This window comes from Spinacia oleracea, chromosome 6 (genome assembly GCF_020520425.1).
Source record: "Spinacia oleracea cultivar Varoflay chromosome 6, BTI_SOV_V1, whole genome shotgun sequence".
Lineage (NCBI taxonomy): Eukaryota > Viridiplantae > Streptophyta > Magnoliopsida > Caryophyllales > Amaranthaceae > Spinacia > Spinacia oleracea.
Genome location: NC_079492.1, coordinates 34903437 through 34930779, shown reverse-complemented (window position 1 = coordinate 34930779; position 27343 = coordinate 34903437). Strand labels below are relative to the sequence as shown.

At 34.5% G+C, this 27343-nt stretch overlaps 2 protein-coding genes across 6 annotated transcripts in view; both read right to left on the bottom strand.

Annotated features, from left to right (window-relative positions):
- Positions 1–25810, bottom strand: part of LOC110780522 (U11/U12 small nuclear ribonucleoprotein 25 kDa protein-like) — a 46589-nt gene extending 20779 nt beyond the window's left edge. The window contains exon 1 of the mRNA XM_056830643.1: positions 25731–25810. The gene's annotated coding sequence lies outside the window, so the exon portion shown is untranslated. The remainder of the gene's footprint in view (positions 1–25730) is intronic.
- On the bottom strand, positions 1802–25871 carry LOC110791596 (U11/U12 small nuclear ribonucleoprotein 25 kDa protein). 5 transcript variants are annotated; one of them, XR_008922655.1, is made up of 9 exons: positions 25731–25871; positions 19364–19674; positions 19164–19269; positions 8044–8143; positions 7772–7847; positions 7622–7677; positions 6637–6781; positions 4465–4594; positions 1802–2134 (listed from the first exon to the last, which is right to left on the bottom strand). XR_008922655.1 is itself a non-coding variant. In XM_056830642.1 (7 exons), exons 2-6 carry the CDS (start codon positions 19623–19625, stop codon positions 7625–7627), a joined length of 597 nt encoding a protein of 198 aa, XP_056686620.1. In that variant the 5' UTR covers positions 19626–19674; positions 25731–25871; the 3' UTR covers positions 1802–2134; positions 7622–7624. The 5 variants fall into 5 exon arrangements, 1 of the variants encoding a protein (XP_056686620.1); XR_008922653.1 differs by having other exon boundaries at positions 4465–4572; XR_008922654.1 differs by lacking the exon at positions 6637–6781.
- Positions 25872–27343: the final 1472 nt, after the last annotated feature.

Here is a 27343-nt window from a genome sequence, read left to right as displayed (position 1 = left end):
AATAAAAAAACAAAAGTTCATTTAAACTTTAAGTTAAATTGGGTTAATATGTTGAGCTCTAATGACAGTGGCGGAACCAGAAATTGAAGTTTGGGGGAGCCAAGGGTTCGCATACGATCGAATATATTATCTTTATCTCAAAAATAATACGAATGATAAATTTTATTGCACATAATATTTCAAAGATTGAAGTACTATTCCTTCGATTTTCTTAAGTTTTATTCAAAGCATTAGAATATAAATTAAGGATATTTACTGATAAGAGAATAGATATAGAAATTAACACATTTATAAAATAACATAGAGTTCCACAATATAGAGAAACACAAAAATTGTTGTAAATACTTTAAACATATTGTACATTTAAGTACTCCGTATAACATATTTGTGAATTTTAAATAAGAGGTATTGAATTTATGAACTTTTACCCAATAAATTGAATTAAGATGTATGGTTATTTTCAAAAAAGCTGTAATACAGTTGTATAAATAAGGTAGTAGCACTATTGTAACCCCTCAAAAATAAAAAGTACAACTGAAAGAGAAAGAGACAGAAAAAAAATGGATAAAAAATAAAAGAAAAGAAAAGAGTGTGCTGCAGGCTTCGAACCTGGAAGGGTCATAACGTCAACACACATTCAAACAAATTGAGCTACTCATAATATGTAGTATTTAAATGCATATTTAATATTTATGCTGAATCATAGGGGGGGGCCATGGCCCCCGCCAAGCCCCCCTTGGTTCCGCCCCTGTCTAATGAGACACCAAGTTAATTACTACCTCCAATTTATAAATATCTTTACGATTACTATTTGCACAAATATTAAGATAAAAATGAAAAATTAGTTTAATATAATAAAATATGGATTAAATAATATAAATGTGTAAAAAGATGGATACTGCAAGAAGAAAATGGATAAAGTAGTACAAAAACAGTGAAATTTTTTAAATATTGTGTGGTAAGAAGGTAAGAAAATATGAGAGGGTGCATGGTGCACCCTCACACATTTTCTCCTCGCATGTAAGGAGAAAATGTGAAAGGGACCACCCATGAGCACAAATATACTCTTGGGTGCACGGTGGACTAAAGTGCACATAATAATTTTTAGTTATATAAAAGAAAGGGATACATCTGGGAAGCATTTTTACTATTTTAAAGTTTCAAGATGGGTGAGCTACTACTACTCTCCTCCTGTATATGGGACAATATAATGACTGATCCGATCTTACTTTTGATTCTACCTTCAATACCGCTCAAATCAACGTTGCATAAGGTATCATTTACAATTTTAGTTACTGTGGTGTTACGAGAGCTTGTTCAAACCATGGAAAAAACGATGCTTTTTTCTTTTTGTGTGTTTCTTGTTTAGCCTTGCACTACTACAAAACGCGTAGTTTGAAGATGCTTTTTCAGCCTTGTTTTGACGCCGAAAAGCGTCGAGAAAATCATCCATAGAAGCGTCGACAAAAAGCGAGTCGAGATTTTTCTTGACGCTTTTTGGCGTCCAAAATCTAGACTCTTTTACTCGTTCCCATCTTTTTCCTGGCGTCGAGGTTCACGACGCTTTTTGGCATCGATAATATTGTAGCCCGTCGAGAATTCCCAGTAAGCCGCCATGCTCAAATTTAGTCTACTTGATTGTATCGACGCTTTTGGAAGTCGACTTAAAGAACTTGGAGGCAAATTTCAATCTTAATGAGCACGATATAACATCAAAAAGAAAAATTTATTTACATCAGCTTTTCTTCCACCTATGTTTACATGCACAAATATGCATAAAACTAAAATTAAGCAGCAAGAATAATGAAATCTGAATTTTGAATAATTGGTCTTCAATCAACATTAAAATTAACTCAAGTACGTACTTAAAATCTATAATATCTACCTGTTACTACCCAAAATCCATATTGTGTTACTTCTCCATATATATCAACCATTTGTACAGTAGAGTAAGCGTAAAAGCAAAACTATTAAGTGTAAACTTCTCCATATCAACCATGTACATATCTAAAAAGCTAATACAACTTCTTAACAATTGAGGCAATTATATTACGATCTACTTAGATGATGATAGCCACTAATTTGAAGCTCAAATGCCTTTTGTTCTCCTGTGAGCTCCATTACCAGTTTGGACCTTCAATAAAAATAAAAGGTAATTAGTACGGATAAAAACAAAGAAGTTAAAAAAGAGGAAGATTGACTTTTAAGCTAGCAGTGTATGATTTCATTAAATATGTTGTACAAACTACAACGCAAAAATAATTCTAATAAAGCATACTCCGTACCATAATAAAACTAAAAAAGCATTGCACATATCTAATATAACTGCGACACTCTCTGATGGTCTTAAAAAGATGGATCAGAGTGACTGTTTTGTCATGCGTGTCCGTCTAGCTCGCAGTCTCAGCCACAAACGGTTGAATAAAGAGTGGGCACATGATCAAGAGAGTAATTGATAGCTAACAATGTAATACTACCAATAAGAGAAACAATAACAACCAAGATACCTGACAACTATAAAGAAGATTTTAAGGTATATAGAGAACAAACATTGCCAGCAAACGGAAAGGCTCAGTATAAAAGTCCCACATTTTCTATAGCAATTAGGGAAGTATTGATAGATATAGATAACTCTGTTAGCAGTTCGGGGGGTATAACAGAGGTAATAATCAATGAATGGTTAAGGATTAGTTTGTATCTGCTTTTACTACTAGGGTCCTCCAGCCCCTACAAAAAAGCATTTTTGTTATCAAAAGGTTAAAAGAAGCAAGCGAAAAAAGTTTTAATGTACAAGAAACAATTAGTATCAACATTAACCATGCAAAAATATACTTGCCTTCATCAATAATCCACTCTCCTAGCTTTACAGTGACCTGACAGTCCACTATTTCTCAAAAAATGCTATGAAAAGCACTCCAATCTCCCATCAAAAAGTTAGGTATTGTTACAACAATCTGGGCGAATATAGAATTATGTGAATTGCTCAACCAACTAAATCTACTGAATTTAAGAGGGAACCTCCAAGGTGTTAGGAAGTCAACTCACCAGCTCTTGTATCATAGTAAAATGCCAGGTATTAGACACAACCAAAAGAATGAGATAGTGAAAGTACAGTAGGACACTTATGAATAATATAACAAAAAACTATTCCCTAACCTTTCTTTGTATGAATTACTTGATGTCAAGTAATTAAAATTCCTAAACCCCAAAGCCTTTTTTACCTCCTCTTTTACTCCATCGGAAGTTTGGTATAAAGAGAAAGGGAGAATAACTATCCATAAAATGTAGACAATAAGAAATTTGTCGAGTGGAATTAGAAATGCGGACAACCACCAACGTATTTTTTACATCTAAGGTTTAAATCTAGAAACAAAAGATGTGTATGATAGTCAGTTCTCATGAGTTATCCCCCCTACTAGTAAAATCTCAAATTTCACCCATCCTATCTAATCCAATAATTTGCATGTCATGATCCATGTCATGTATCTTTTGTTGAATAACATTACATCCACATAGATTGACATTGTCAGAAAGTTCAGACTATAAGAATGAAGATAAATAGATTAATATTAACTTAATTTATCAGATTAATATTAACTTAATTTATCAGTTAAAAGGAGCAGTAAAAGTATTTGCAGTTTATATAACCATAATTTATAGGACGTTTAGAAACTTCATTGATTTGTTCTAACTTTCAAAGAACCCACCCATTATATTTTCCGACAACTTGAATTTTGCGAAAAAAGTCATGAAGTGACACTGCAGATTACTCCGTAAGTTTTAGAGTTCTGGAAGTGGCGTCAACATTCATGACTGATGAGACCAGGTCCTCTAAATCACCTAATCAAGAATCCTATGCTTAGAAAATAACACTGTAGATAATATTGAAAGGAATTGGAGCTATAATAACAATTTATTAATTTTCTAAGCTCACGCATGATAGTGCTATTCTAAATCCCTTTCTTCATATCTGAATCTAGTCTCAATTTGATATCCCCCAAGTCAATATCCTACTTATCAGGTAAAACATGAAGCAAGCAATTTATCATTTTTTTAATTAGTTCATAGACCAAACTCTACCTGATGTCCAAGGAAAACACCGAAATATAAGGTATCCCTACATTCAATCAGCAGCCGTACACATAATTGAAACTGAAAATCACATTCGTGTTTTACATAATCCAACAAAAATATGCAAGGGGCCAAAATCTATTTAAAACAACTGCATTATGGAGGTACGCACTTTCACACGTATGGAACACGAGTATTTTAATGTGTTCTACTAAATGGTTTCACCAAATTGTAATACATATCTTCTGATATTTATCTTTGTGTACCAATTCCAACTAACCTTGGGTAGAAGTTTCATCGCTATGTATAAGTCAAGTACTGAATCATATTGGAAAAAAGCGTGATTCAAACAAGTGAATTATTATGTATGTATGTTGAGCGAAACAGTCTAACCTATATCAGAAGCACACATTGGAGAACCGACCATGTGATGTGATGATATTACCAAGGGCTCCTTCGTCGTACTAGGAATATGAAGCTTCTTCCCATGTCCATTCATCACTGTGCACAAAAATAAGAGGAACTGATGCAAAGATTAAGAAAAAGTGAAAGTATTCAACAGTATCTTCCCCAAGTGGAGAATATAAATAAGGTAGAGCCAATAGAAAACTTAGGGTGCAGGCTGAATTCCCGATGTTAGTAAGGATTACTTTCAAATTGAGCTGAAAACCCAACATCGCCACTTAAACATTATTAACTACTCTAATTATTTCCCCAACCCTTTCAAACTACTACGAGTCTACGAACTGTACTTATTCGCTTGGGTAACATTTTCCAATTTTATCAAAAATCTCTCGTAACACCATATCCTCTAATGTACCACTATTGGCAAGAATACACATGTCCTCTCCAAATTCAGAGGTCATATGATGCAAACTCTCAAAACCATTTGGAACAACATCAAAACCTAACTTGGCTTCTAGAAATAACTTAAGAGGACAGCAAAACCCTTGATTACCTCATAGCTAACATCAATTCAATTTCTACTGCTAGTATATAGTATTGCAATGACTGCTAAGAAAAGTTTTAAAAAAAACTGGATTTCAATTAATCTTTATCAGTTGTGCATTTCAGTTATGCTCAATGAAAATAAGGGCTCCAACTTTGACTATACCAAACATTTTAAAAAAAATGAACTGATATTGAAACAGGAAAGTTTGGTAGGAAGTCATCATGAGGTTTAGATGCAAGGTCTTAGAGATCTCCAGGAAGCATTTGAAAGTTCAGTATGATGATCTGCAAGGCACCAAGCAAGGGTCTTTTCCAACTTTCCACTACTGCTAAGATTTAGGACAGCAACCATTCATCAAATGAACTGTACTAGGAAGCAGATTCTAGTGCATAAGTACTAGAGAAAGAGAGAAAGTCATTGTGTGCTTTGTATTGCATAGGGAAGGCATATAAGTTCTGTAAGGCTCTGTTTAAGCTCTTCTGCGACTCTTCATGTTCATTTTTAAAAACAATTGGGGAAAAAACTGAACGAACTGCATTTAGGGGGAATGTAGTTCCAATCCTCTTTTCTACATTATGTATGCTGGACTCCTAGCTGCTTCATTCCCATTCACATTATTTAGATTGACTATTCATATCCTCCAGGGAGAGAATTCCTTTGACTTCCCTAAAATACGCCAGCAGGACAACTGACAACCAGAAATCCTTGATCCACAGAATACAAAATTGGAAGGGGTGAACCAGAACCAGAAACACTGAATTAGAACTACAAGTTTCATAGAAAAACAAAGAAAACATGACAGGGGGGTGAAAGACTGAATTAGAACTACAAGTTTCATAGAAAAACAAAGAAAACATGACAGGGGGGTGAAAGAATTAGAACTGGTGAGTAGATAAACGAATAAGAGGGTGAAAGAACCTCAAACTCCATTGAGGTTTTAGAGTAGATCTGTGAGAAAGGTAGGACTTTTCAGCAATAATGTAGAGTTGACACAAAGTTAGGGTTGAATGTGAACTGATGAGAACGTGGGAGTTATATGGGGGCGGTATTTCTGTTTCCCCTAAATTTGAAGTCATGGGTTGAACGTGAGATTTTAGTAATATCTCGACGCTTTTATCCAACAGATAGATACTCTCAGCATAGAAATGCGTCGACACACCAAGCGAACTGAATTTTACTCCAAAGCTCATTTCATAGAAATAACTAACAATATTTTCAAATGATAGCTTTGGTCACCTGATGGCTGATGATGTGGATATCTGGTGCGTTTGCATTTAGGATCTAACAAGCTTCACTGTTTGTTTTAGCCTCACGGTTCTAAGTTAGATTTTACATTTTACTCAACTTAAACTCACGATTTAGGAAGGTCTTGAGAAGAAATTTATTAGCTTCACTCACCAATGAATTTCTCATCAATCAGGTTTCATACGCCTAATCTGAGATAAGAGGGAGTAGTATTTAACAAAGCAATGTCTCAGCAACTAACCTCACCAAACAGAAGTATCAAAGTAACTAAACTGGAAGTGTCTCCACAAAAATACGGTAAAAGAATAATAAGCATATTTTCTCTACAAACTATGTGTATAAGACATATATGAGGAACTCCGAATTACCTCCACAGACGCAGCATTGCAGATAAGAAGTGTACATAGTAGTAGAAGTCAATTTCAAACAACAGGAAATATCTTCTCTATCGTGAAAGGAAGAAGTGTACATTGTAGAGTTTCAGTAAAATCCTTTAAAAGTAAAGGGGTTTATCTGAAAAGAAGAACAGCTACTAAGAGCTTAATTCGCAGGAAATACTAGATGCATTATGATTACACGTGTTCTAACTAGTTATCAATCCTTCTTTTCAAAACAAGTTATGTACAGAGAGAATTCAATTAGAAGGACACTTCCTTGTAAAGAAGAAGGGGAACAGACGAGGGGAACAGACAAAGTCATTAATCTCTTAAACACTAAAAATCACATAATCTAAGGAAAAAGGATGACTTCCAACCAAAAACAGTCATTAGCTAATCTAGAAAATAAAAAAGAAAACAAGCAGCAATTATCACAATAAAACATGAATTTAATAAAAACACATTGCAAGATCTAGACATAATTTGAATGATGGCTACAGCAAAATTAATTGAATCCCAAATTAGCAATAACAACCTAGATTGCTATTAGTCCAAGAATTCGACATTGAGAGTAAACTAATTTTATGTCAAATTAACACCATAATCATTACTTGCGACATAAAATCAACTATAAGAGAGAATACCCAGCTGAAATCCAATACTCTTTACATTTCAGTCATGACATAATAACAAGCTGAAACAAAAAAGTTTCAACAGCATTCACAAACGAAAAAACTAACACAATTAGGGCTAGAATCGCAAATTTCTACTTAACATAGAAAAATTAAAACCCAATTTAAAGAGCGACCACAAAATTACTCGGGTCTAACCCAATTATACGAGAAGAACGAAATCAAATTACATGATTCAACTGCAAACAAATACCTAAAAACCCTAGAAATTCAGATTTCAAAAACCTAAAGAACGAAACTTGAAAACAGAAAAAAATAAGAAAAGAAACGGAAGATTATTTTACCTTTCACAAGGCCGACAAGGAAGAAGATGATAAACTATAGACACGCCGAACAACATCTACAAGTTTAGAGAATGAAATTTACAAAATTTGGAGAGGCGAGACAGAGAAATACAAGTCATGAGAAGACAAATGAGGAAGCTGCGTTCAAACCATGGAAAAAACGATGCTTTTTTCTTTTTGTGTGTTTCTTGTTTAGCCTTGCCGTAATGAAAGGTATAAATTGAACCTGCATAACAAAAAAGATGCAAGCCAATAAATCCAAATCCTGTTAACAACAAGGAACGAGATTCAAGTGGTCAAATATGCTTTTATTGAAAGAGCCAAATTTAAAGTGATCTCTTTACATAACAATAAGAAGATACAACATAACATGAACTCAAAAATTGAAGGACTGAAAAGTACGTTGGGGTAACAAAGGGTACCTGAGAATTATTACGTATGCCAAAATCCTGAAGAACTGCACTCTCATTGAGTAGTTTCTCATTTTGATATAAAAGGCAATAATTCGCCCATACATGTTTCCTGTAATTTCAACATGAAGCAGACTGAGGAAAAGTTGACAGGGAAAATTTAAAAGTCAAGCGTGAAAGTGTGGTTTAGAGAAAGAAAACTCCTGAACCATAGACTTTGAAAAGTTCCATGACTTTCAAGTATAAGCATTTGGTATAATGCTGAAAACAAAGGAGCTCCACAATTTTGCACGAAATTATCAAACATATTAATATGTGCGCCAGACAGCAAACAAAGGGTTAATCTGTTACTCCGTATAATGGTTGTATCAAGCATAAACCAAACCACCAAAGCCAACTCAACTCTGTCGAGACCAGCTTAGAATGACAAAGATATACAATAAAGCTCCAAATCCATTTATGCTGGTTATCGCCGACAAGATAATATCTTTTCTTGTGTCCTATCAACATACAGCGTCTCCCTAACACTATACCCATCAGAAGTTCAGAACGACTTTTCAAATAAAATTTATGAAACAAATGTTTACTATTAGAAATCTTCACAATTCTAAACTCCCCAAACACAGCCAGCTAAAAAGATTCTAAAACCAGTAAAGCCGCAACCTAAAAAGGAATCAAAGTGGCATTACTCGGCCATGCAAAGCCAATAATGGTCATCTCTACTGAGTTTCTAAATAAACACAAAGCAAATTTTATGAAACAACAATTTACACTCAAGAATCATGTATGGGAAGTTGCATACATGACACTTGGCTTGAGTGTACATTGTTGTTTCAAAGCAAATTTTATGAAATAACAATGAACACTCAAGCCAATAATTTCATTCAGCTTTAAGGAACGGAATCAAGAAAGAAAATAGAAGGAAAAGAACCACCTCAATACCCCTCTGGTCTATCACGTAGCCTTACCAAGCTAAAATTCTTCCTAGTCCGCTATGACAACACCTCCAGGTCTCCAACCATCACCAAATTCCATATCCATTGGCGTCGTAAAGGTTACTGTTATCTATCACTAACTCGGTCACACCGCCACGATCCCACAACTACCATTGTCTTTCCATTCAAACCAACCATGCGTAGGACTCAAGTAAATTAGTTCAACACCCACACAAGACCGAGGCAAGACAATCGGTGAATCAACTAAAAGAACACATGAAACATAAAGAAGTTCACCTTTTACAAACAACTCAAGTTATCTATATGTGGAAAACCTTTTCAGTGTGGAATGTATAACCATGAAACATAAAGAAGTCCACCTTTTCCTTCCCTAATATGATAAAAATGAGGATAACAAAAGCCCAAAATCAATCTCACAAAGATTTACAATCTACCAACAAGTTCATACATAAGAGAGCCTCAACGGAAGGAACAGAAGTGAAAGATATCACCAAAAAACAAGGTTTGTGACTTGTCTGCCCTTGCTCCTACGACGATCTCACCATCCAAATTGAAGCCCCCCATGTGTCCTCACCCCACCCTGACCAATAAACAGCACAATCAGACCGTTTTTACCATTTGATCAACCACTTAACCGTAATTGCTCCCCATAAAAGGGACCAGTTTCAACAACTTGATACCCTCCCCAGAAACCTCTCTTTCGTATTTCCTTGTCTCTTTCTGTTGTACTTCTCGCTTTCTTTTATGAAATTTCATATACAGCAAAAACCTTCAATAAATATTCTGATAGAAGCTACCAAAGATAACTCAAAGTGTGCCGAGTGAACTTTTTGGGGTTACCTAAGTTCACATGCACAACTTGAATAAAACTTATGTCACAAGTGGATTGGACCTGTAATGCCTATAACCCTTCCTAAAGATCAAGTTACGTTGATAGAATAATGTCTACATGAAATATGGATTTACATTTACATTATACAGGAGGAGCAGTTTCGTGTCAATTCAAGCTACAACAGTGTGTAGCAATTGTGTACGACTAAGAGTCTAAGACGAGTATATTACAAGAATCAAGTGAAGAAATGCTATAGCTTAAATGATTTTTAGAGTTTGTTTTGAGTGAAAGTAGCAGAATTGAGCCCTTACCAAGAATATTGGTGTTAACTATCATTGGTTGCAGAATTAATAAAGAAGACGCAAATGAAACTGTGGAAGCCCATACCAAAAAGAAAGGTGTCAATATGTTAACTAAGGTGGTTCCCACAATCAAGTTTGAGATTTGTGTTAAGCATGTTGAGATGAACGGTAGGTGATCATGGAAGCACGTGTATCTTCCAAGCAAGAGAGGGAGGTCGATGTGCAGTTACCATAAGATGGACCAAGGATAATGATGTGCATTCCAGATGAACATAAAGTTAAAAAGTTATGATCGTATCAATCATACTCAAAAGCTTTGAGCCCTATGTTCATGTTCAGTTGAAGGATGCAAGATCAGCAATTAGTAAAGCAGCCCAATCAATCAAGCCAACCCACCAAAATAAATATCTATAGCTAGCCGTCATATTGAAATGTCATGTGCTTCAGAGAAGATTTCATCTTCCTAGCCTTGACAAACGGTGGAAATGACAGTTTGTAATGATTGTCTTTGTTTTATTGTTTTCTATTAGTTGTCCTAGAATAGCTGTCATAGGATATCCACCTCGGCATCCTAGATCTAAGAGACCACAAAGAGGTGAAGGACAGGAAGCAACACCAGCAGGAACTCTGGGTTCAACAGCAAATAACTAAAGGAAGGGGTGAAAATGGTCAAAATGGCTGCAGATATGCAAAATGATGTTGAATCTAGCGCAAGCATTCCAGCTCATCAACTGGAATAACTCCTTAAGCTTCTACCTGCTTCTACAAGATCAAATGTTGGTAGCTATACCACAACTATCATGGGATGGTAACATGGTGTCCTAATAACTGAGATGAACGAATAGATCATGGACTCCAGGGCTTCAGACCACATGGTAAGTAATTTTGAAAAATTAATAAATCCTGTTTTAGAAAGAAACAGTCCTAGAATTAATTTACCTACAGGTGGAACCTCTGAAATCAGTCACATTGGAGATGTGAAATTGCATAATAGAATGTTTGTATGTACCTGAATTTAAGCAACAAGTTACTATTTGTGAACAAGCTAGTTTCACATGATAATCGGAGAGTTCAATTCTATCCTAGAGGATGTATGATACAGGATATGAACACAGACAAAGTGCTGGGAATCGGAAGAGCACTTAATGGTCCTTACGACCTGATGAATGAGCCTATGAATCAGATAGTTAAGATATTAAAGAAAGACAAGTATCTGAAAGATGATAAGAAAGGAAAGAGTGAAATGCTGCTCATAATGCATCCAACAAGATGGGAATTACTGATGTGGAGTGCAGTTCAGAAAAGAAAAAGAAAAAAACAGTAAATCTGTCTTGTGGCATCACAGATTCTGTCATGCATCTCTAGGAGAGGATCAGGTTGATTCTTGATCTCTCAAAGGAAGTTATGAACAAGAATGGAGTATGCGTGCCATGCCCTTTCGTAAAATTCACAAAACTTCCATATCAGGAAAGTAAATCTCATGCTAGCATTCCATTTGAACTCATTCACGTAGATACTTGGGGTGCATATAGAGTGAGTACAAGGAAGGGTCATAGATAACCATTGTAGCTGACTGCACAAGAACCACATGGGTGCACCTTCTGAAGTTCAAATCAGAAGCATTTTGGTGCAATCCAAGAATTTGTCCGCTTTGCTAAAAATCACTTCAACAAAAGAGTAAAAGTGATTAAGTCTAACAATGCTCTAGAACTAGATGATGAGAAATGTAAAAAAGTTCTTTGGAGAGAAGGGCATTGTTCATCAAACAAGTTGTACCAGCAAAATGGGAGAGCCGAAAGAAAGCACAGAAATGTGTTTGAGATAGCTAGGGCTTTGAGGTTTCAAACCGGGTTACCTCTCAGTTTTTTGGGTGATTGTGCCTTCCCCTATTCTCTAAAAAATGACACCCTGTGAAAGTCTATTTGGGACAAACCCCACTTATAACTATATGAAAGCTTTTGGTTGTCTTGCCTTTGCTTATAACCCAGAACATCAAAAAGATAAGTTCAAAGCAAGAGGTGTAACTTGCTTGTTCCTTGGTTACCCTTTGAAGCAAAAAGGGTATAGGCTGCTAAATCTCTTGACTAACTTGACATTTGACTCAAGAGACGTTAAATTACATATCTAGCCTATTGCCTAAAACAAGTGAATACAACACTAATGCTTGTATTCCAGACAACCTCATCTCCTACAACCTCATCTCCTACATCTCAGTACCTCAACAAGTTTCTTCTCCTTTTGTGAGGAAGTCTAACAGACATGCCAAAAGGCCACATTGGATGGATAGTTATCAAACCAACAATGTTGCGGCACCTAAGATTGCAAATATTGCCACAACTTAGAAAGGTGTTTCCTTGCTAGAGTAACTAGCAATCCTTAGCCTGATCCTGAGTTCTTCAAACAGGCAATGCATCATCATCAATGGATAAGAGCCATGAATGAAGAGCTAGAAGCTCTTGAGAGAAATAACACATGAACCAGTACCGAGTTACCAAAAGGAAAGAAAGCCATAGGAACAAGTGGCTATACAAAACAAATCATGAAAGCGACGGGAATATTGAGAGACATAAGTCCAGCTTAGTACTTGGGAATAATCAAAGACCAGGTTTAGACTATGATCAAACCTTTTCCCCGGTAGCAAAATTGGCAACAGTCAGCTCTTTGTTGCAGCCATGGAAGGTTGGTTTGTGGAACAGATGGATGTAAAGAATGCATTTCTCCTTGGAAACATCAATGAAACAGTCTACATGAAGTTTCCTCAAGGTTATGCAGACTGGAAAACCTATTTGTGCATGTAAAGGGGAGAGTTCCTACATAATTTGTATCCAACAAGAGTGTGCAGACTCAACAAGTCCGTTTATGGACTAAAACAAGCTCCTAGGCAATGGTTTGCCAAGCTCTCATCAACACTGCAAAGCTTTGGTTTAATGGTTTTCCTCAATCAAAGACAAATTACTCTACATAAAACAAAGGTGGTAAATTTGTTTCCATACTTGTGTGTGTTGATGACATGATCTTAGCTGGCAATGATCAAGAATCAATCAATCCTACATGAAATACCTAGGAGAATTAAGGTACTTTCTTGGTATAGAGGTAGAGAAATTTAATCAAGGAATATTTCTATCTCAAAAGAAATATGTCTTAGATCACCTAAAAGAGTTTAAAATGATGCAATGCAAACCTCTCAAACTTCCTATGGATCCTTATGCAAGCTTCTTCCTAACTAGTGTATGAAAAGCGTGCTTCAGTAGTGAAGCGCCAAGCACTTATTTAGTCCTAGGTGAAGCGTTTTGGAAGAAGCGCAACGAAGCGTGTTAAGTGCATGAAACATGCTTCTTGCACTTCATTGGAATTTTTTATTTTTAGTTCAAAGCAAGAGGTGTAACTTGCTTGTTCCTTGGTTACCCTTTGAAGCAAAAAGGGTATAGGCTGCTAAATCTCTTGACTAACTTGACATTTGACTCAAGAGACGTTAAATTACATTTCTAGCCTATTGCCTAAAACAAGTGAATATAACACTAATGCTTGTATTCCAGACAACCTCATCTCCTACATCTCAGTACCTCAACAAGTTTCTTCTCCTTTTGTGAGGAAGTCTACTAGACCTACCAAAAGGCCACATTGGATGGATAGTTATCAAACCAACAATGTTGCGGCACCTAAGATTGCAAATATTGCCACAACTCAGAAAGGTGTTTCCTTGCTAGAGTAACTAGCAATCCTTAGCCTGATCCTCAGTTCTTCAAACAGGCAATGCATCATCATCAATGGATAAGAGGCATGAATGAAGAGCTAGAAGCTCTTGAGAGAAATAACACATGAACCAGTATCGAGTTACCAAAAGGAAAGAAAGCCATAGGAACAAGTGGCTATACAAAACAAATCATGAAAGCGACGGGAATATTGAGAGACATAAGTCCAGCTTGGTACTTGGGAATAATCAAAGACCAGCTTGGTACTTGGGAATAATCCTGGTGTTAATCAAAATGATGAGGAGGATGAACATAAGGAGATTCAGCGGGTAAATGTACATGTCTTACAACAACAGCACCATGAATCTTTGGCAACCACTAGGCCAAAGAGGAGTTATAAATCAGTTCAGAAGTTTGGGTCAGACAAACCTCTGAGGCATTACGGGCAGGTTAACTTGGTAGAATATGCACTCTCGGTGGAGGATGATGAGTCGATCACCTTCAAACAAGCTGTCAAAGACAAAGATAGAGAGAGTTGGTTGGTTGCTATGGAGGAAGAGATGCAATCTCTTCATAAAAACAAGACATGGGAGGTAGTCTCATTGCTCGTGGGAAAGACTGCTATTGGTTGTAAGTGGGTGTATAAAAGAAAATAGGATCCTTCCAAGACCGATGGTATAAGACATAAGGCTAGGCTAGTGATCAAGGGATTTGCACAGAAAGAAGGTGTTGATTAAGTCTCGTTGCTCGTGGTGATCTTGAGCTAGAACAACTTGATGTGAAGACAACCTTCTTACACGGTGATTTGGATGAGGAAATCTCTATGTATCAACCTGAGGGATACAAGATTAAGGGTAAAGAGAGTCAGGTATGTCGTTTGAGGAAATCACTTTATGGATTGAAGCAATCTCCACGACAGTGGTACAAGCGATTTGATTCCTTTATGTTAAAGCAAGGGTTTTCTAGAAGTAATTATGATTGTTGTGTATACATTCGTAAACTTCGTGGAGGTGATTATATTTATCTTCTATTGTATGTGGACGACATGCTTATTGCTTCAAAAAGCAAGGTGGAGATAAATAGTTTGAAAACTCAACTCGGTGGAGAGTTTGAGACAAAAAATTTGGGCGCTGCAAAGAAAATACTGGGTATGGAGATTAGAAGAGATGGATCAAATCGAAAATTGTTCTTGAGCCAGAAAGGCTACTTTTAGCGGGTTATTGAAAGCTTTGGGATTAAAAGTGCTAAGTCAGTGGTAACTCCATTGGCTTCACGTTTTAGACTCTCTGGTAAACAATATCCCACTATAACGGAAGATAAGGCATACATGGATAATGTACCTTATGCTAGTGCAGTTGGCAGTTTAATGTACGCCATGGTGTGTACACGTCCAGATATTTCACAAGCGGTTATTGTTGTCAGTAGATTCATGGCGAATCCAGGAAAGACACATTGGGAAGCTGTGAAATGGGTTTCAAGGTACTTAAAAGGTACTGTTGACACGGGTTTGTGCTTTGGTAGAGATACATGTCAGGTAATTGGTTTTATTGATTCTGATTATGCCGGTGATCTAGATAAACAAAGATCTACTACTGGTTATGTGTTTAAAACACATGGTGCTCCAGTTAGTTGGCGATCAATGTTACAGGCCACCACAGGCCACGGTGGCTCTATCTACTACAAAGACCGAATACATGGCTATGGCAGAAGGAGTCAAGGAAGCATTGTGGTTGTGGGGACTTCTAGATGATTTGGGGTTGAAACAGGAATGTGTGAATCTAAGCTGTGATAGCCAAAGTGCAATTCATTTGGCTAAAAATCAGGTTCATCATGCTCGTACCAAGCATATAGATGTGAGATATCATTTTGTTCGAGATGTCATAGAGGAAGGTAGTATTTCCCTTATGAAGGTGCATACAAATGAGAACCCCGCATATATGATAACCAAAGTTGTGTCAGGAAGCAAGTTCCAACATTGTTTGAAATTGCTAAACATTGTCTCATGTTAAGCACTACATGGAAGAATTAATGGAACTACGATTGGTTTGATCCCGGTCGAGGGTACGTAGGCAATCATTGTCAGAATGGTGCAACCGGATGTGGATAACGCAATTTGTTCGTCCAAAATTTGAATGTTTTCAAATTATGAATAAGGTGGAGAATTGTGGGAATTGAATATCATTAATTCCTAAATTAGTTATATCTAATTTAAGAAGAGTTAAATTATGTGAAAGGAGAAGAGAAGCTAGAGGAGAAGAAAAATGAATGATTGAAAAATATTATGGGTTGTTTCCAACATGCTCCAATAATTGTTTTTCCTTATCGCTTATAAGTTGTTATGAATATGTAGAAGCGTAATGTAGAATATAATTCAACAATTTAAATCATATAAAAGTTTAGTTTAAGAAAAGTTTATATTTTCTTACGTTATATTTATTATTTCCTTCATAAGGGTTGTTTGTTTATCCATAAAATATTATTTATTTATGAGGTATCGATTTCATATTATCTAGTAGAAGTAAAATTTCCGCTGCGAGCTCTAACACTGCTAATCCTGTGCTGCATGAAAAGACTAAACATGTAGAAATTGATTGTCATTTCATAAGGGATAAGCAAGTTGAAGGAAGCATACAACATGAGTATGTCTCAGCTAAAATCCTCATGTGCATCAATTCCTCACTAAAATCCTTCATGTACATCAATAAAATTATATTCTCCAAAAACTTGGAGATCTTCCTAAACCTCCACTCCAAGTTTGAAGTGGGGCGTTGAAGGATACAAAATCAGCAATTAGTAAAGTCGCCAAGTGTATAAAAAAGCGCAAAGCGCACTAAAACGATATGAGTCCTAGAGTCTAAGCGCAAGCGCAAGGCGCGCGCTTCATCGAAGCGATGCGCACTTTTTAGGAATTCAAGGTTTCTTTACTACTATGCATATATATTACTAAAATAACCCCAAAAATAAATAAACATCACATTTACTTCCAAAAAAATATTGCTCTTTATTTTAACAAAAATAAAGCATACTTCGTATAATATAGTGTTTATCAAGAACCTAGGGCCGGCTGTTGTGACTGTTGTCTTCTCCTTTTCTTCTTTTTCCTTTTCTTTTGGACTCTTGGCCCACTTTCTATTGTTAAAGATTAAAATAGGGGGTGGTTCAAAACACAATAACAACATATATAAAAAAAACATTCAACGTAAAGATAATAAAAAAACAAAAGAATTTCAATGAAGCGTCAAAAAAGCGCGAGCGCTTTGCCCGCTTCATGCTCTTCGGCGCGCTTAATCACAAACGCTTCGCTCATACCTACTTAAACGATATATGAAAAGAGCAAAATTTATAAAATGAGCAAAAATTACACTTGTTGCAGTTAGCTCTAGGTGCACATAAGGATTATCAGGGATAGACCTTTGTATTCTGGTGATTTCCTTCACTCTTTAGTTTTAAATTTTTATGTATGAGCTTTTTGGTGTGTCATAAACCTTTATGAAATTGATTTTTAATATAGTAACTTCAAATTTATCATAATAATAGAAGAAGAAAGAGTGGAGTCTTTCAAAGTCTTGTGGTTCAACTATAAATCGCTTGTGTTATTTCCTTGGTGGAATATTCTTGCGTTTATCTGTTTATTTGTCTAACTTTTGATCTTGTCAGATTATACTACTTGGGTCAAGTAACATAAGGGCTACTATTGTTATGGTTTTAGAACGCCAATAACTCGTAATTAAATAGGGTTCACACCAAGTTGGGTGTGATTAGTAACACACACGGAACTGAAAATTTGAATCCAATTACATTATGCATTTATGCCTATTCGAGAAGGAATGACCTTTTTCTCCATGTATCACCCTTTATGCTACCAGACTTTGTACTTCAGCTATAATCTCAAATGCAACAAGCCGAGGTCAGGGGCGGACCCATGAATTTACAAATGGAGTTCCAAAAAAATTTATGATTTGCTTTTTAATATCTCATATTTGCTCCTTTTAGGGAGTTAAAGTTGAAAGGTAAGCATTAAAATATTTTAAACACTATTATAAAAGATGTGGAGGATTTATGAACTTTAATTTTTGGTTTTCGTAACAGTAAAATTCAATACCTAATCCAAATTACAACAATAAGTTTGGCGCAATTTCAAATAAAATGGGAAAAAATAAGATGAGTTTTCATACTTCGATGGAGATTTACTTTATTACCATTGTTGTTGAACAAATAGCACACAACGACACTACTAAAAAAATAGGAACACTATTTTCAACGCTTATAGGGCATTATGCTATTATATAATTAGGGCCTCTAAGTTTAAAAAAACATGCAACTACAAGTCTATAAAAATGGAGTATAAATACATTACTTATACGTAATCATTTTGAAGAAAAAAATATCATATGATATCTTATGGCAACATCCTCTTAGTAGGATCCGTACCCAAGTATCTTAGTAGGAATCGTACTCAGGTATCTTATGCAGCATAGTAATCAAGCAACCATTAAGCTACAAGTAAAATTCAATGTCTTTATTGCAAGATAACTACTCATATATAAACTATTCAAATGCAATTAATTACCACAATATCAGTTTAACAGTTTTTTTTTAAATGGGGGTCCTTTTGGACCCATCCAGGACTATATAGGTCCGCTCGTGGCCGGGGCATTTCATTTGGTAAATAAACCCCCAGTGTAAAAGGAATCCATTCGCAAGCCAAAGCTTTTGTAACAACATTTAGAAGCACACACTATACCTCTATGAATCTCTACCCTATTATTGGGCAGAAGTGTCTCAATTTCACTCATTTCACAAGGAACTCTGCCACCACTAAATATCACCTCAAAGAATCACTACTAAATCTTTACTGCAACTTTTACTAAAAGCTCAAATTCACCAGAAAGTACAGTTAGACTACTTGTCAAGAGAAAAACAATTTGAAGATTGTCATACATACTTATCTTATTAAGGCACCCAAACTGAAGGAAGTTGCATAAGAATGGCAATAAACACTAGATCATCAACAAACTATAATTTACTCCATCTCTTTGAAGGCAGTTGTATAAAAACGGAAATTAACACTAAAGCACCCCGAGACTATTTTACTCAACCTAGTTGAAGACAATGGCATCATAACAGAAATGAACACAAGAGCACCACAAGCTATAATTACCACTAATTATCTACCTAGGTGAGTCGAAACATTATGAAAGTAACTAATTCATTCATTTGCGCCTATCCCTATATTTCCATGCTCAGCCTTTTCAAGTGGATTGCAGGAAGCCTAATAATAGCAATAAACTATACAATCACGAAAAATACTCCAAAGAGAAAGTCTAAGAAACAAGAAAGAGAGTAGTACCAAGAAATATGACGATGACCCATCTGTGATTGTTCCATTTCTGTAACTTTCTTCTTAATACACAGTTTCAAATCCTTCACCGTAGCCGAATTCATGACCACAACATCTAGAAAAATGAGACAGCAAAAAGCTCGTAAAAAATAAAAATGCACACCAACTGTTTGTGAAAATGCTTGAGAGAAAGAAGAGAGAGAAAATACCAAAGGAGGTGGAGTCGAGCTTGAGTACAGAGATACGCATGGCACTTCCGAGCTCTAAGCTGATAAGGGTGTCGACATCGGATAAAGATGGCTTCTTTGGGACATCTGAGAGAATGGGGTCATCTAGTAATGCGGCTAACGTTGAATTCAGCTTTGCCCTTTTCGCGTTCTCACTGCAGTATACTACGCCTCCGCCTCCACCACCATATTCTCCGCCTCTGCCGCCCGGAGTTGAGCCCTGGTTCTTCTCACTCCATTCCATACCCCGCTCTGTAACTCCCTAACGGCCTAACTACAAAACCGTTGGACTCCTGCGGAGATTGGAGAAGATTAAAAAAAAATTAAGGAAAAGCTTAGGTTTCATTCAAAACTAATATTTGGGTCGGGCGATAGCCCGGGTTGATACACATATAAAAATTTTAAATAAATTCAATACTTTTTTGATAAACAAATTAATTCATTGATAAAAAGTAATACGATATCTACATAAAGATTTAAATCTAACAAATACATAAAAGTCGAATCAAATAAAAACTTTCTTTCACCATAACTACGATCGTAGTATATCAAACATTCTGTATACCCTCTTTTATATCGCTGTGATTTACAGCCTTCATTGACGAGGGGGTCTATAGATCTATTGTAGCTGTGACAAATATGATTTCCGTCTGATTCGTCTGATTGTAGTCGAAAGATTGACATCCTCTTCGATCCCACATAAATCTTTACCAACAAAACAACCTGAACTAAACTAAACACACAAAACTTAACTAAAAACAAACCCACAGTAGGGGTACTTACTACACCGAAATTATAAAATCCACCATAGGGGTACTTGCTACACTGAAACTATCTTGTTTTATTGAGATCTAACGCAAAAACACAACAGAATTGAAAGAGAAGGGGCGGAAATAACCAAATTTCCGAAGAAAATTGGTTATTTCCGCCCTAAAAAACCCTAATCTTTGTAAACCCTAAAAGAGAGAGAAAAGAGGGAGAGAGGGAGAAGCGGCTAAATAAATACTTTAGTCTAAATAAATTCAATACTTTCTATTATTAAATTGTCATTTATTATATTTTGTTATGAAAAAATGACATATAATTTGATTTGGAGTAGTGGTTAATTGTTTGGTTTACAATTAGAGGTCACGGGTTCAAGACTTGTACCACACATATTTATCATTTTTAAATAATTGTGTATGACATGGAACATTGAAATGAGATTAGTGTGAGTGCCACGTGGCACCAACGTCTTTTAATATATTAGTACTAGTCTTATATGCACGCGATGCGTGGAATATAAGAAAGTAGATTTGTATTATTACATTTTAACCCAAATAATATGTGAAACTTTATAAAACGCCTTAAACTTTTCTCTTGTTTAACACCCTATAAAGATGAGTTTTTTAGGCTCAGTTATGATTTGACCGTTCTCTATTCCCTCCCTAGAATCAGACATAGTAAACAACACTTTAGGTGGTAACAAATAATTTTTTGATTTTTGTTGGTGGTAGAAAGTAATTTAACCTTAAACAATAAATAACTTTTACATATATGAAAGTAACTTTTACATATATGAAAGTAACTTTTAAGCATTTTTTGTCAACTTTTACAATATTGTATACCACCGCTAAATAAGAATTTGTGAATTTATTTCCATGAATAACTAACTTTAGGCAAAAATATGTTTTCATGGATGAAATTGGTCTCACATGCAAACTCCTCAAAAAAATCAATAATGTGAAACAAAAAAAAATAATGAACTGATTTTAACATTACGCCTATGCAAAAGAAAGAAAAACCCAATTGGTCTTCAAGTTTTCTCGTAGTCCACACTGTGGCTATTAATTTGAGATTACCCTCGTCGATGCCACTTCGAATTCAACATTTGAATTCGATCTAGCCACACCTCTTTACCAGCAACACGCACACAGTAACTCCCACTCAACTTTCTCTCTCCTACAAAAATCAACACCATTTTCAAGATTTAACTTAACCTCCCCACCTCTCTCCAGTTCCAGATTTGCTGAATTCCTTCTCTCACTTTCCCTCTCCAAAATTGTGAACATTGGATGTTCAAGTGCTAACGGTAGTGAGTTTCCAAGAGATCAAAACGTAACATTGACCAAAATTGTGGGCATGTGATACTCAATTGCTAAGGGTGATGAATTTCCAAGATCAAAACACATAACTTTTTACCCAAATTTGAACATCAGCCAAAGTTGTGGGCATTGGATGCTCAATTTCTAACGGTCGCAGGTTCCGGGGAGGTAAAGATCCATTCAATTTTACCCTCAAACCAACATAATTATTTAATCACAATGTGGCAAAGAATCGAAAAAACGATATAAAAAACGAAAGTTTCCAATCCCACTTCTCACTACAGAGGTCAAAGTGAACCAAATTATGAAAGACCGGAACATCAATGCCATCAAGGGAATTCAACGGAAGGAGAACGTGATCTATATAGTATAGCAAAAAATAATCAGCAAATAATCACAAATTAACTCATAAATTTAGAAAATAATCACAAAAAATATCAAAAAAATCACAAATTAATTAAAAACTTCAGAGATAAAGTGACTGAATTTTAGTAATTAAAGAGAAGCCTACGAACCAATTATCACACCGGGTATGTTTCCCCTCTCTCAAATTATGCCAAAAGCCATTTATTTTTTTTGGTAATAAAGAGCCAAAAGCCATTCATGAAAAGGTTTATTGAATAATTCCTCATCATTCATCCAAGAATTCAAAATAAAAAAATCGACATTGTAAACCAAAATAAATCAGGCTCAGCAAAACCTATGCTTAGACTTAATCATCAATCTACTACCAAACCCAATTAATTAAGGGGGCATCTGTAAGTCATCAATCTACAAACAAAAAGATGAATAATAAAAGCTAACCTTGAGAAATGCAAAAAAATCGATCGAAGGAGAAGAGAAAAATAGATCAGAGAAATACAGGATTCTTTCCTTTTCTTAGAGGAGAGAGAACCGAAGATTTGAAATGTGAAGCGGCAGAAGGAGTGAAGGGAGTAGAGAGTGAATGGCGAAGGGTTTGATTCGAAAGGGTAGAGGGTGTTTTAGACTTTTTGATGGGGGACACGAAAAGCATAATCTCTATTCTATAAGCCAGCTCCTGAGGGCATTTTTGTAACTTAACTTTTGGTGTCCCCTAACAAAAAGACGAAATTACCCTGCCCTGTTCTATAGTTATTTTCATTTACGTTCAAAACAATCTTACCCCTTCTACCAGTTAATTTCCAAAACGTTCAAAATATTCTTAGTGGGCCCAAAACAACAACAGTGCAGCTGTTGAATGCAATAATGACCTAAAATATTCAAATTTTCATTGTTACAGGAAAGGAAAGGAAATCAATTTAATGGAAATTAATTTTGATTGACAAACTTAAATCAGGAAAGGAAATACTGAAAATTAGGGGAATATAATACAAACACAATCAAAATAACACAATTAATACAAAAAACGAAATTATTACAAATTATTTCAATTGCCAAATCAAAAACCCCAGAAAACTTTCTGTAAAACAAAAACTCCAGAACAAGAAGAAAAAGCTCCATCACCATTCTTCTTGAAGTCACTCCAGCACAAGTACAATTTTTCTCACGATTTCTTGCACGAAAATAAAAACAGAAATTTAACAAAATTTTAAGAATAGTAATTCGTGATTTTTATGCATAACCATAAAAACAGTATTGAAACAATTAAATAATATAAGGTGTAATGATTTCTTATGGATTTTAATTAATTATTTCATGCATAAAACAAATTTTCTTCTTTAAGATTGTTGTGCTTATTTATTTTGCAGATTTGAAAATATAAGGTACGTAATATTCATGCGTTTTATAGATTTTAATTAATTATTTTATATTTTAATGCATGCATTTGGTTAAATATTTTAATTCTCTCATAAATTTTTTAATTTATAATTGCAGATTTCAAACAAGAAGGTATGTGTATAGGGTTTGGGAGAGCGCATTAAATTCTGAAAAGACAATAACATAAATTTGTGTTGCTAGAATTATGATTTTAAATATAATGGACTTACATCGGTTTTAATGCAGGATTTAATTTGGGTTTGAAGTTCAAAACGAGATACAACTACCTACGACATACGGTAAATTTGTAATCTTTAAAATCTGGAAGGAAAACTAAATAGCTAGCTCTTTTTTTGCATTTATTTGTTAAATTTATGAGTACTCTTGGCAGATGGGTGTATAATTGTAGATGCCATTGCTAAACTGTAGATGAAAATCAATTTGGGTTTGCATTTTTTTGTTAAATTATATAAATCAAAAATCTAAAATAAATTATGGTCTTTCAGGTTATAATTTTGGTTTTAACTTCGATTTTAAGTTGGGGGTTAAGTTCATCAAGGCATACAATCAAGGCATACAATAAACAACGGCATAAGGTATGTGGTCAATCAATCTCTTAAACAAAATAGTAATGTGCATGCTTTTTATTGATTTTAATCAATTAATACAGATTATGTTATGGAGTATTTGATTTTAAAATACCCTTCTCATTTTCAATTATCGAGGAACTCAGTAAAAATTGTATACACTAACTATTACATCTAGATATAATCAGATGAACAACTAACAACGTACAATCACTTTTTATCCAATAAAACCCAGTAGTCTCATGGAAAACACCATCAGATGAGCATATAAATTAATAAAATTAATCCCCAACATAAACAAAACCCCAATTCAAAGAACTCCGATTACTCACATTCCCGATTTGAAATAAAGACGATACACCCTAAAATTTATAAAACCCCAAACTTCACTAACTATACGAACCACAGATACTAAACCATCTAATCGAACATGCTAAAACCAAAATAAAGAATCAATAAAATTGAATTTAAAATCAGAATATAACCCCATGCACTCAAGCTATAATCTTTCGGCCATTAAAACCTGTCCTAAACCCAAACCAACAATCAAATCTTGGAAAACTAAATTAAACAAAAAAGCATCACTGTTTCACCAAATTAAAACATGTCAAAGATCTCTTGCGATGTTATGCATCACTGTTCTCTAACATCAAATTATAACAAAAGCACATCACTGTTCCGCAATCAATACTCAGAAAACTCGCAATTCATCAAATAGTCCAATTTTTAAATTCACAAAATGAAATTCAATCCAGTTATAGCAATCTCATAATTGTCAAACAATCTCGATAAATATTTAGTCAAATTTGATCAAAAATATTTAGTCAAATTTGATCATAATTGTCCGACAATTTCAATAGAGATCAGAGTTTCTATCCAAACACTTCACGACAACACAAATAACACAGAATAAACCAGCAAACAATTGTACATTCATCATTACTAGCTCACCACGTTATGAATATCAAAGACCTATAAGAACTATCTAAACGAACAGCTAATGGTGCATTCAATTTGCATAAATCCAAGTTAAACTAACAGTTCAGGCAATTAATTGAAACATGTCAAAGATCTCTTACGATATGCATCACTGTCCTCTAACATATAATTAGAACAAAATCGCGTCCCTGTTCCACAATCAATACTCACAAAACTCAAAAATCATCAAATAGTCCAACTTTTAAATTCACAAAATGAAATTCAATCCAGATCTAGCAACTTGATCATAATTGTCCAACAATTTCAATAAATATTTAGTCAAATTCGATCACAAATATTTCAATACAAACCTATATAAACCCAGAAATCACCAATGAAAATTTAATATTTAGTCATATTTGATCACAAATATTTCAATATTTCAATCATTTGTGAACAAATGATTCATTTTGTGAACAAATGATTCATTTTGTGAACGAACTTAATTTATAGTTACCCAATGTAAGACGGTTTGATAAAAAAACTCATCGATAAGGAGTACTTAAAATAAAGCATAGTTTAAGCATTGAATAAATCAGCTAATTCCTCTTTACTAAAGAGTCAGTGTTTGTCAATTATGAATAAATTTGCGGTCTAAATAAACTAATACTACTATCTACCCACTGCTAATCCTCCCCTAACAACTCCACTCCAACTTCCTATCCTTTTTCTTTATCTTTGAAAATTAATTTTCAAAGATTGCAAAAATAAATTAATTGCGCACACACACAAATGTCGGCCATGAAGCTATAATTCATACTAAAGTACTACTCCTTAATGTTCTTCCAGATTGGTATAAATTAACATGCAAAAACACTAAATAAAATAGAAACAAAAAACCCTAATTAAAATAAACATCACCCAAAAAATTCAGTAAAAATTAAACAAAGAAATTTCATTTCAGATTTTGAAAATTCAAAAACATAATCGAGATAAAGCGAAATAAAAAAAAAAACTTACATTCCAAATATTAAGCAACTCAGATTGTGGGTTACCGATCTATAGCCTTGGACAGCGCCTCGCCTAGCAGACCGCCTCGCCCAGCAACCCCGCACCTTTCTCTCCAACGACATGCAAATTAAGAGTGCAAAAAAATTAGTTATGCAATTTTTAAGAAAACGAACCCCAACTAAAATTAATTAAGCAACCATTATTCCAAAAACCAAACCCTAAATAACCTGTATTCACCATTTTTTGTAAAGATCTTCAAAGTACGTGGAAATTTGTATGTAGAATCACCATTTTTTGAGGAGATAAAAAGAAGAAAATCAGCGAAATGAAAGGTTAAAGAGAGAAAGGAAAGATAGGAGGAGAAACAAACTCAAATAGATTTAAGATGAGATAAGAGAACGGCGGAGAGAAAGGAGTTGAGAAAGGAGCTGAAAAACGTTTAAAGAGAGAGAAAGAGAGCGGCGGGGAGATAGGGGATAAGAGTAAGCAACAAAATGAAATAGGGTTAAAATGAAATAGGGTTTGATATTTGGGCTTTCAGTACGAAATAGGAGGCATTTTCCAAACTTTATTAAACAAAAATTAGTATCTCTTATTAACTTGATAAGAAAATTAAAAGTCATTCTAATAAAATATTTATTTTATTTTTAATTAAAAATTTTGTAATAGCAGAAAAGAAAAACAAAAAGCATCAAAATAAAATATTTATTTTATATTTTAAATGAAAACTTTGTTTTAGCGGAAAGGAAAATTTCGATTATAATCTAAATAACAACTTAAAAATTATCTTTTTTAAAAAAAGAAAATTAATTAGTGATAAATTACATTTCACTCTCCAATATACTTCGTACAATACGTGGTTTTTAATTTACGAGTTTGTTACTGAATTTTAAAAAAGGATATTGAAAGGAGACAAATTGGAACAGGTAATTGGAAAAATTAGCGTTTAAATTTCATTCTCATAGAAAAAATCAAATATCAGCAATATCAATATTACAACAATATTTAATATAAATAACTTAAGAACCAAATTGATATGTTTAGCTACTGAAATAAAATCAGTACTTCAACAGGTTTCAATCTAATACTCTGACAACATAAAATTTTCAATTATTTAGCTCATGTTGTTTTTACATCTTAATATATTTTTGAACGTTCATGCAGCCTAATGGACGTAATCAAGTGATGGAAAATTTATTTTCATGTTTCGGAAACAAAGCTTTCATGGGTGCTACATCCACCAACTGGAGATTTCAATCCTGAACATTCGTATACGGTTGGTTATGTGTTTCTCATCGATTGGGCATATGGGTGCATGTGGTTAAACAAGTATATTGCGAGCAAAAGAAGAATTGATACTTACTATTTTATATGTTTTATAACTTTACTTCAGTACTTCTATTTTGAATTTTCGATGGAATATGTTAGTTGTAACAAAACAATGTTGAGTTTTTTAATAGCTTTAATTGGTCATAAGATTTGATTTTTCATCATGTAAGGCTACGAGTATTGTATGACCTCAATATCGCAAAATATGGACTTTGTGAATGATTTTTAGTGCCTAAAATTTGTAAAATTCCGCACGCATCGCGTGCATAAAATACTAGTTACCATTAAGCCCT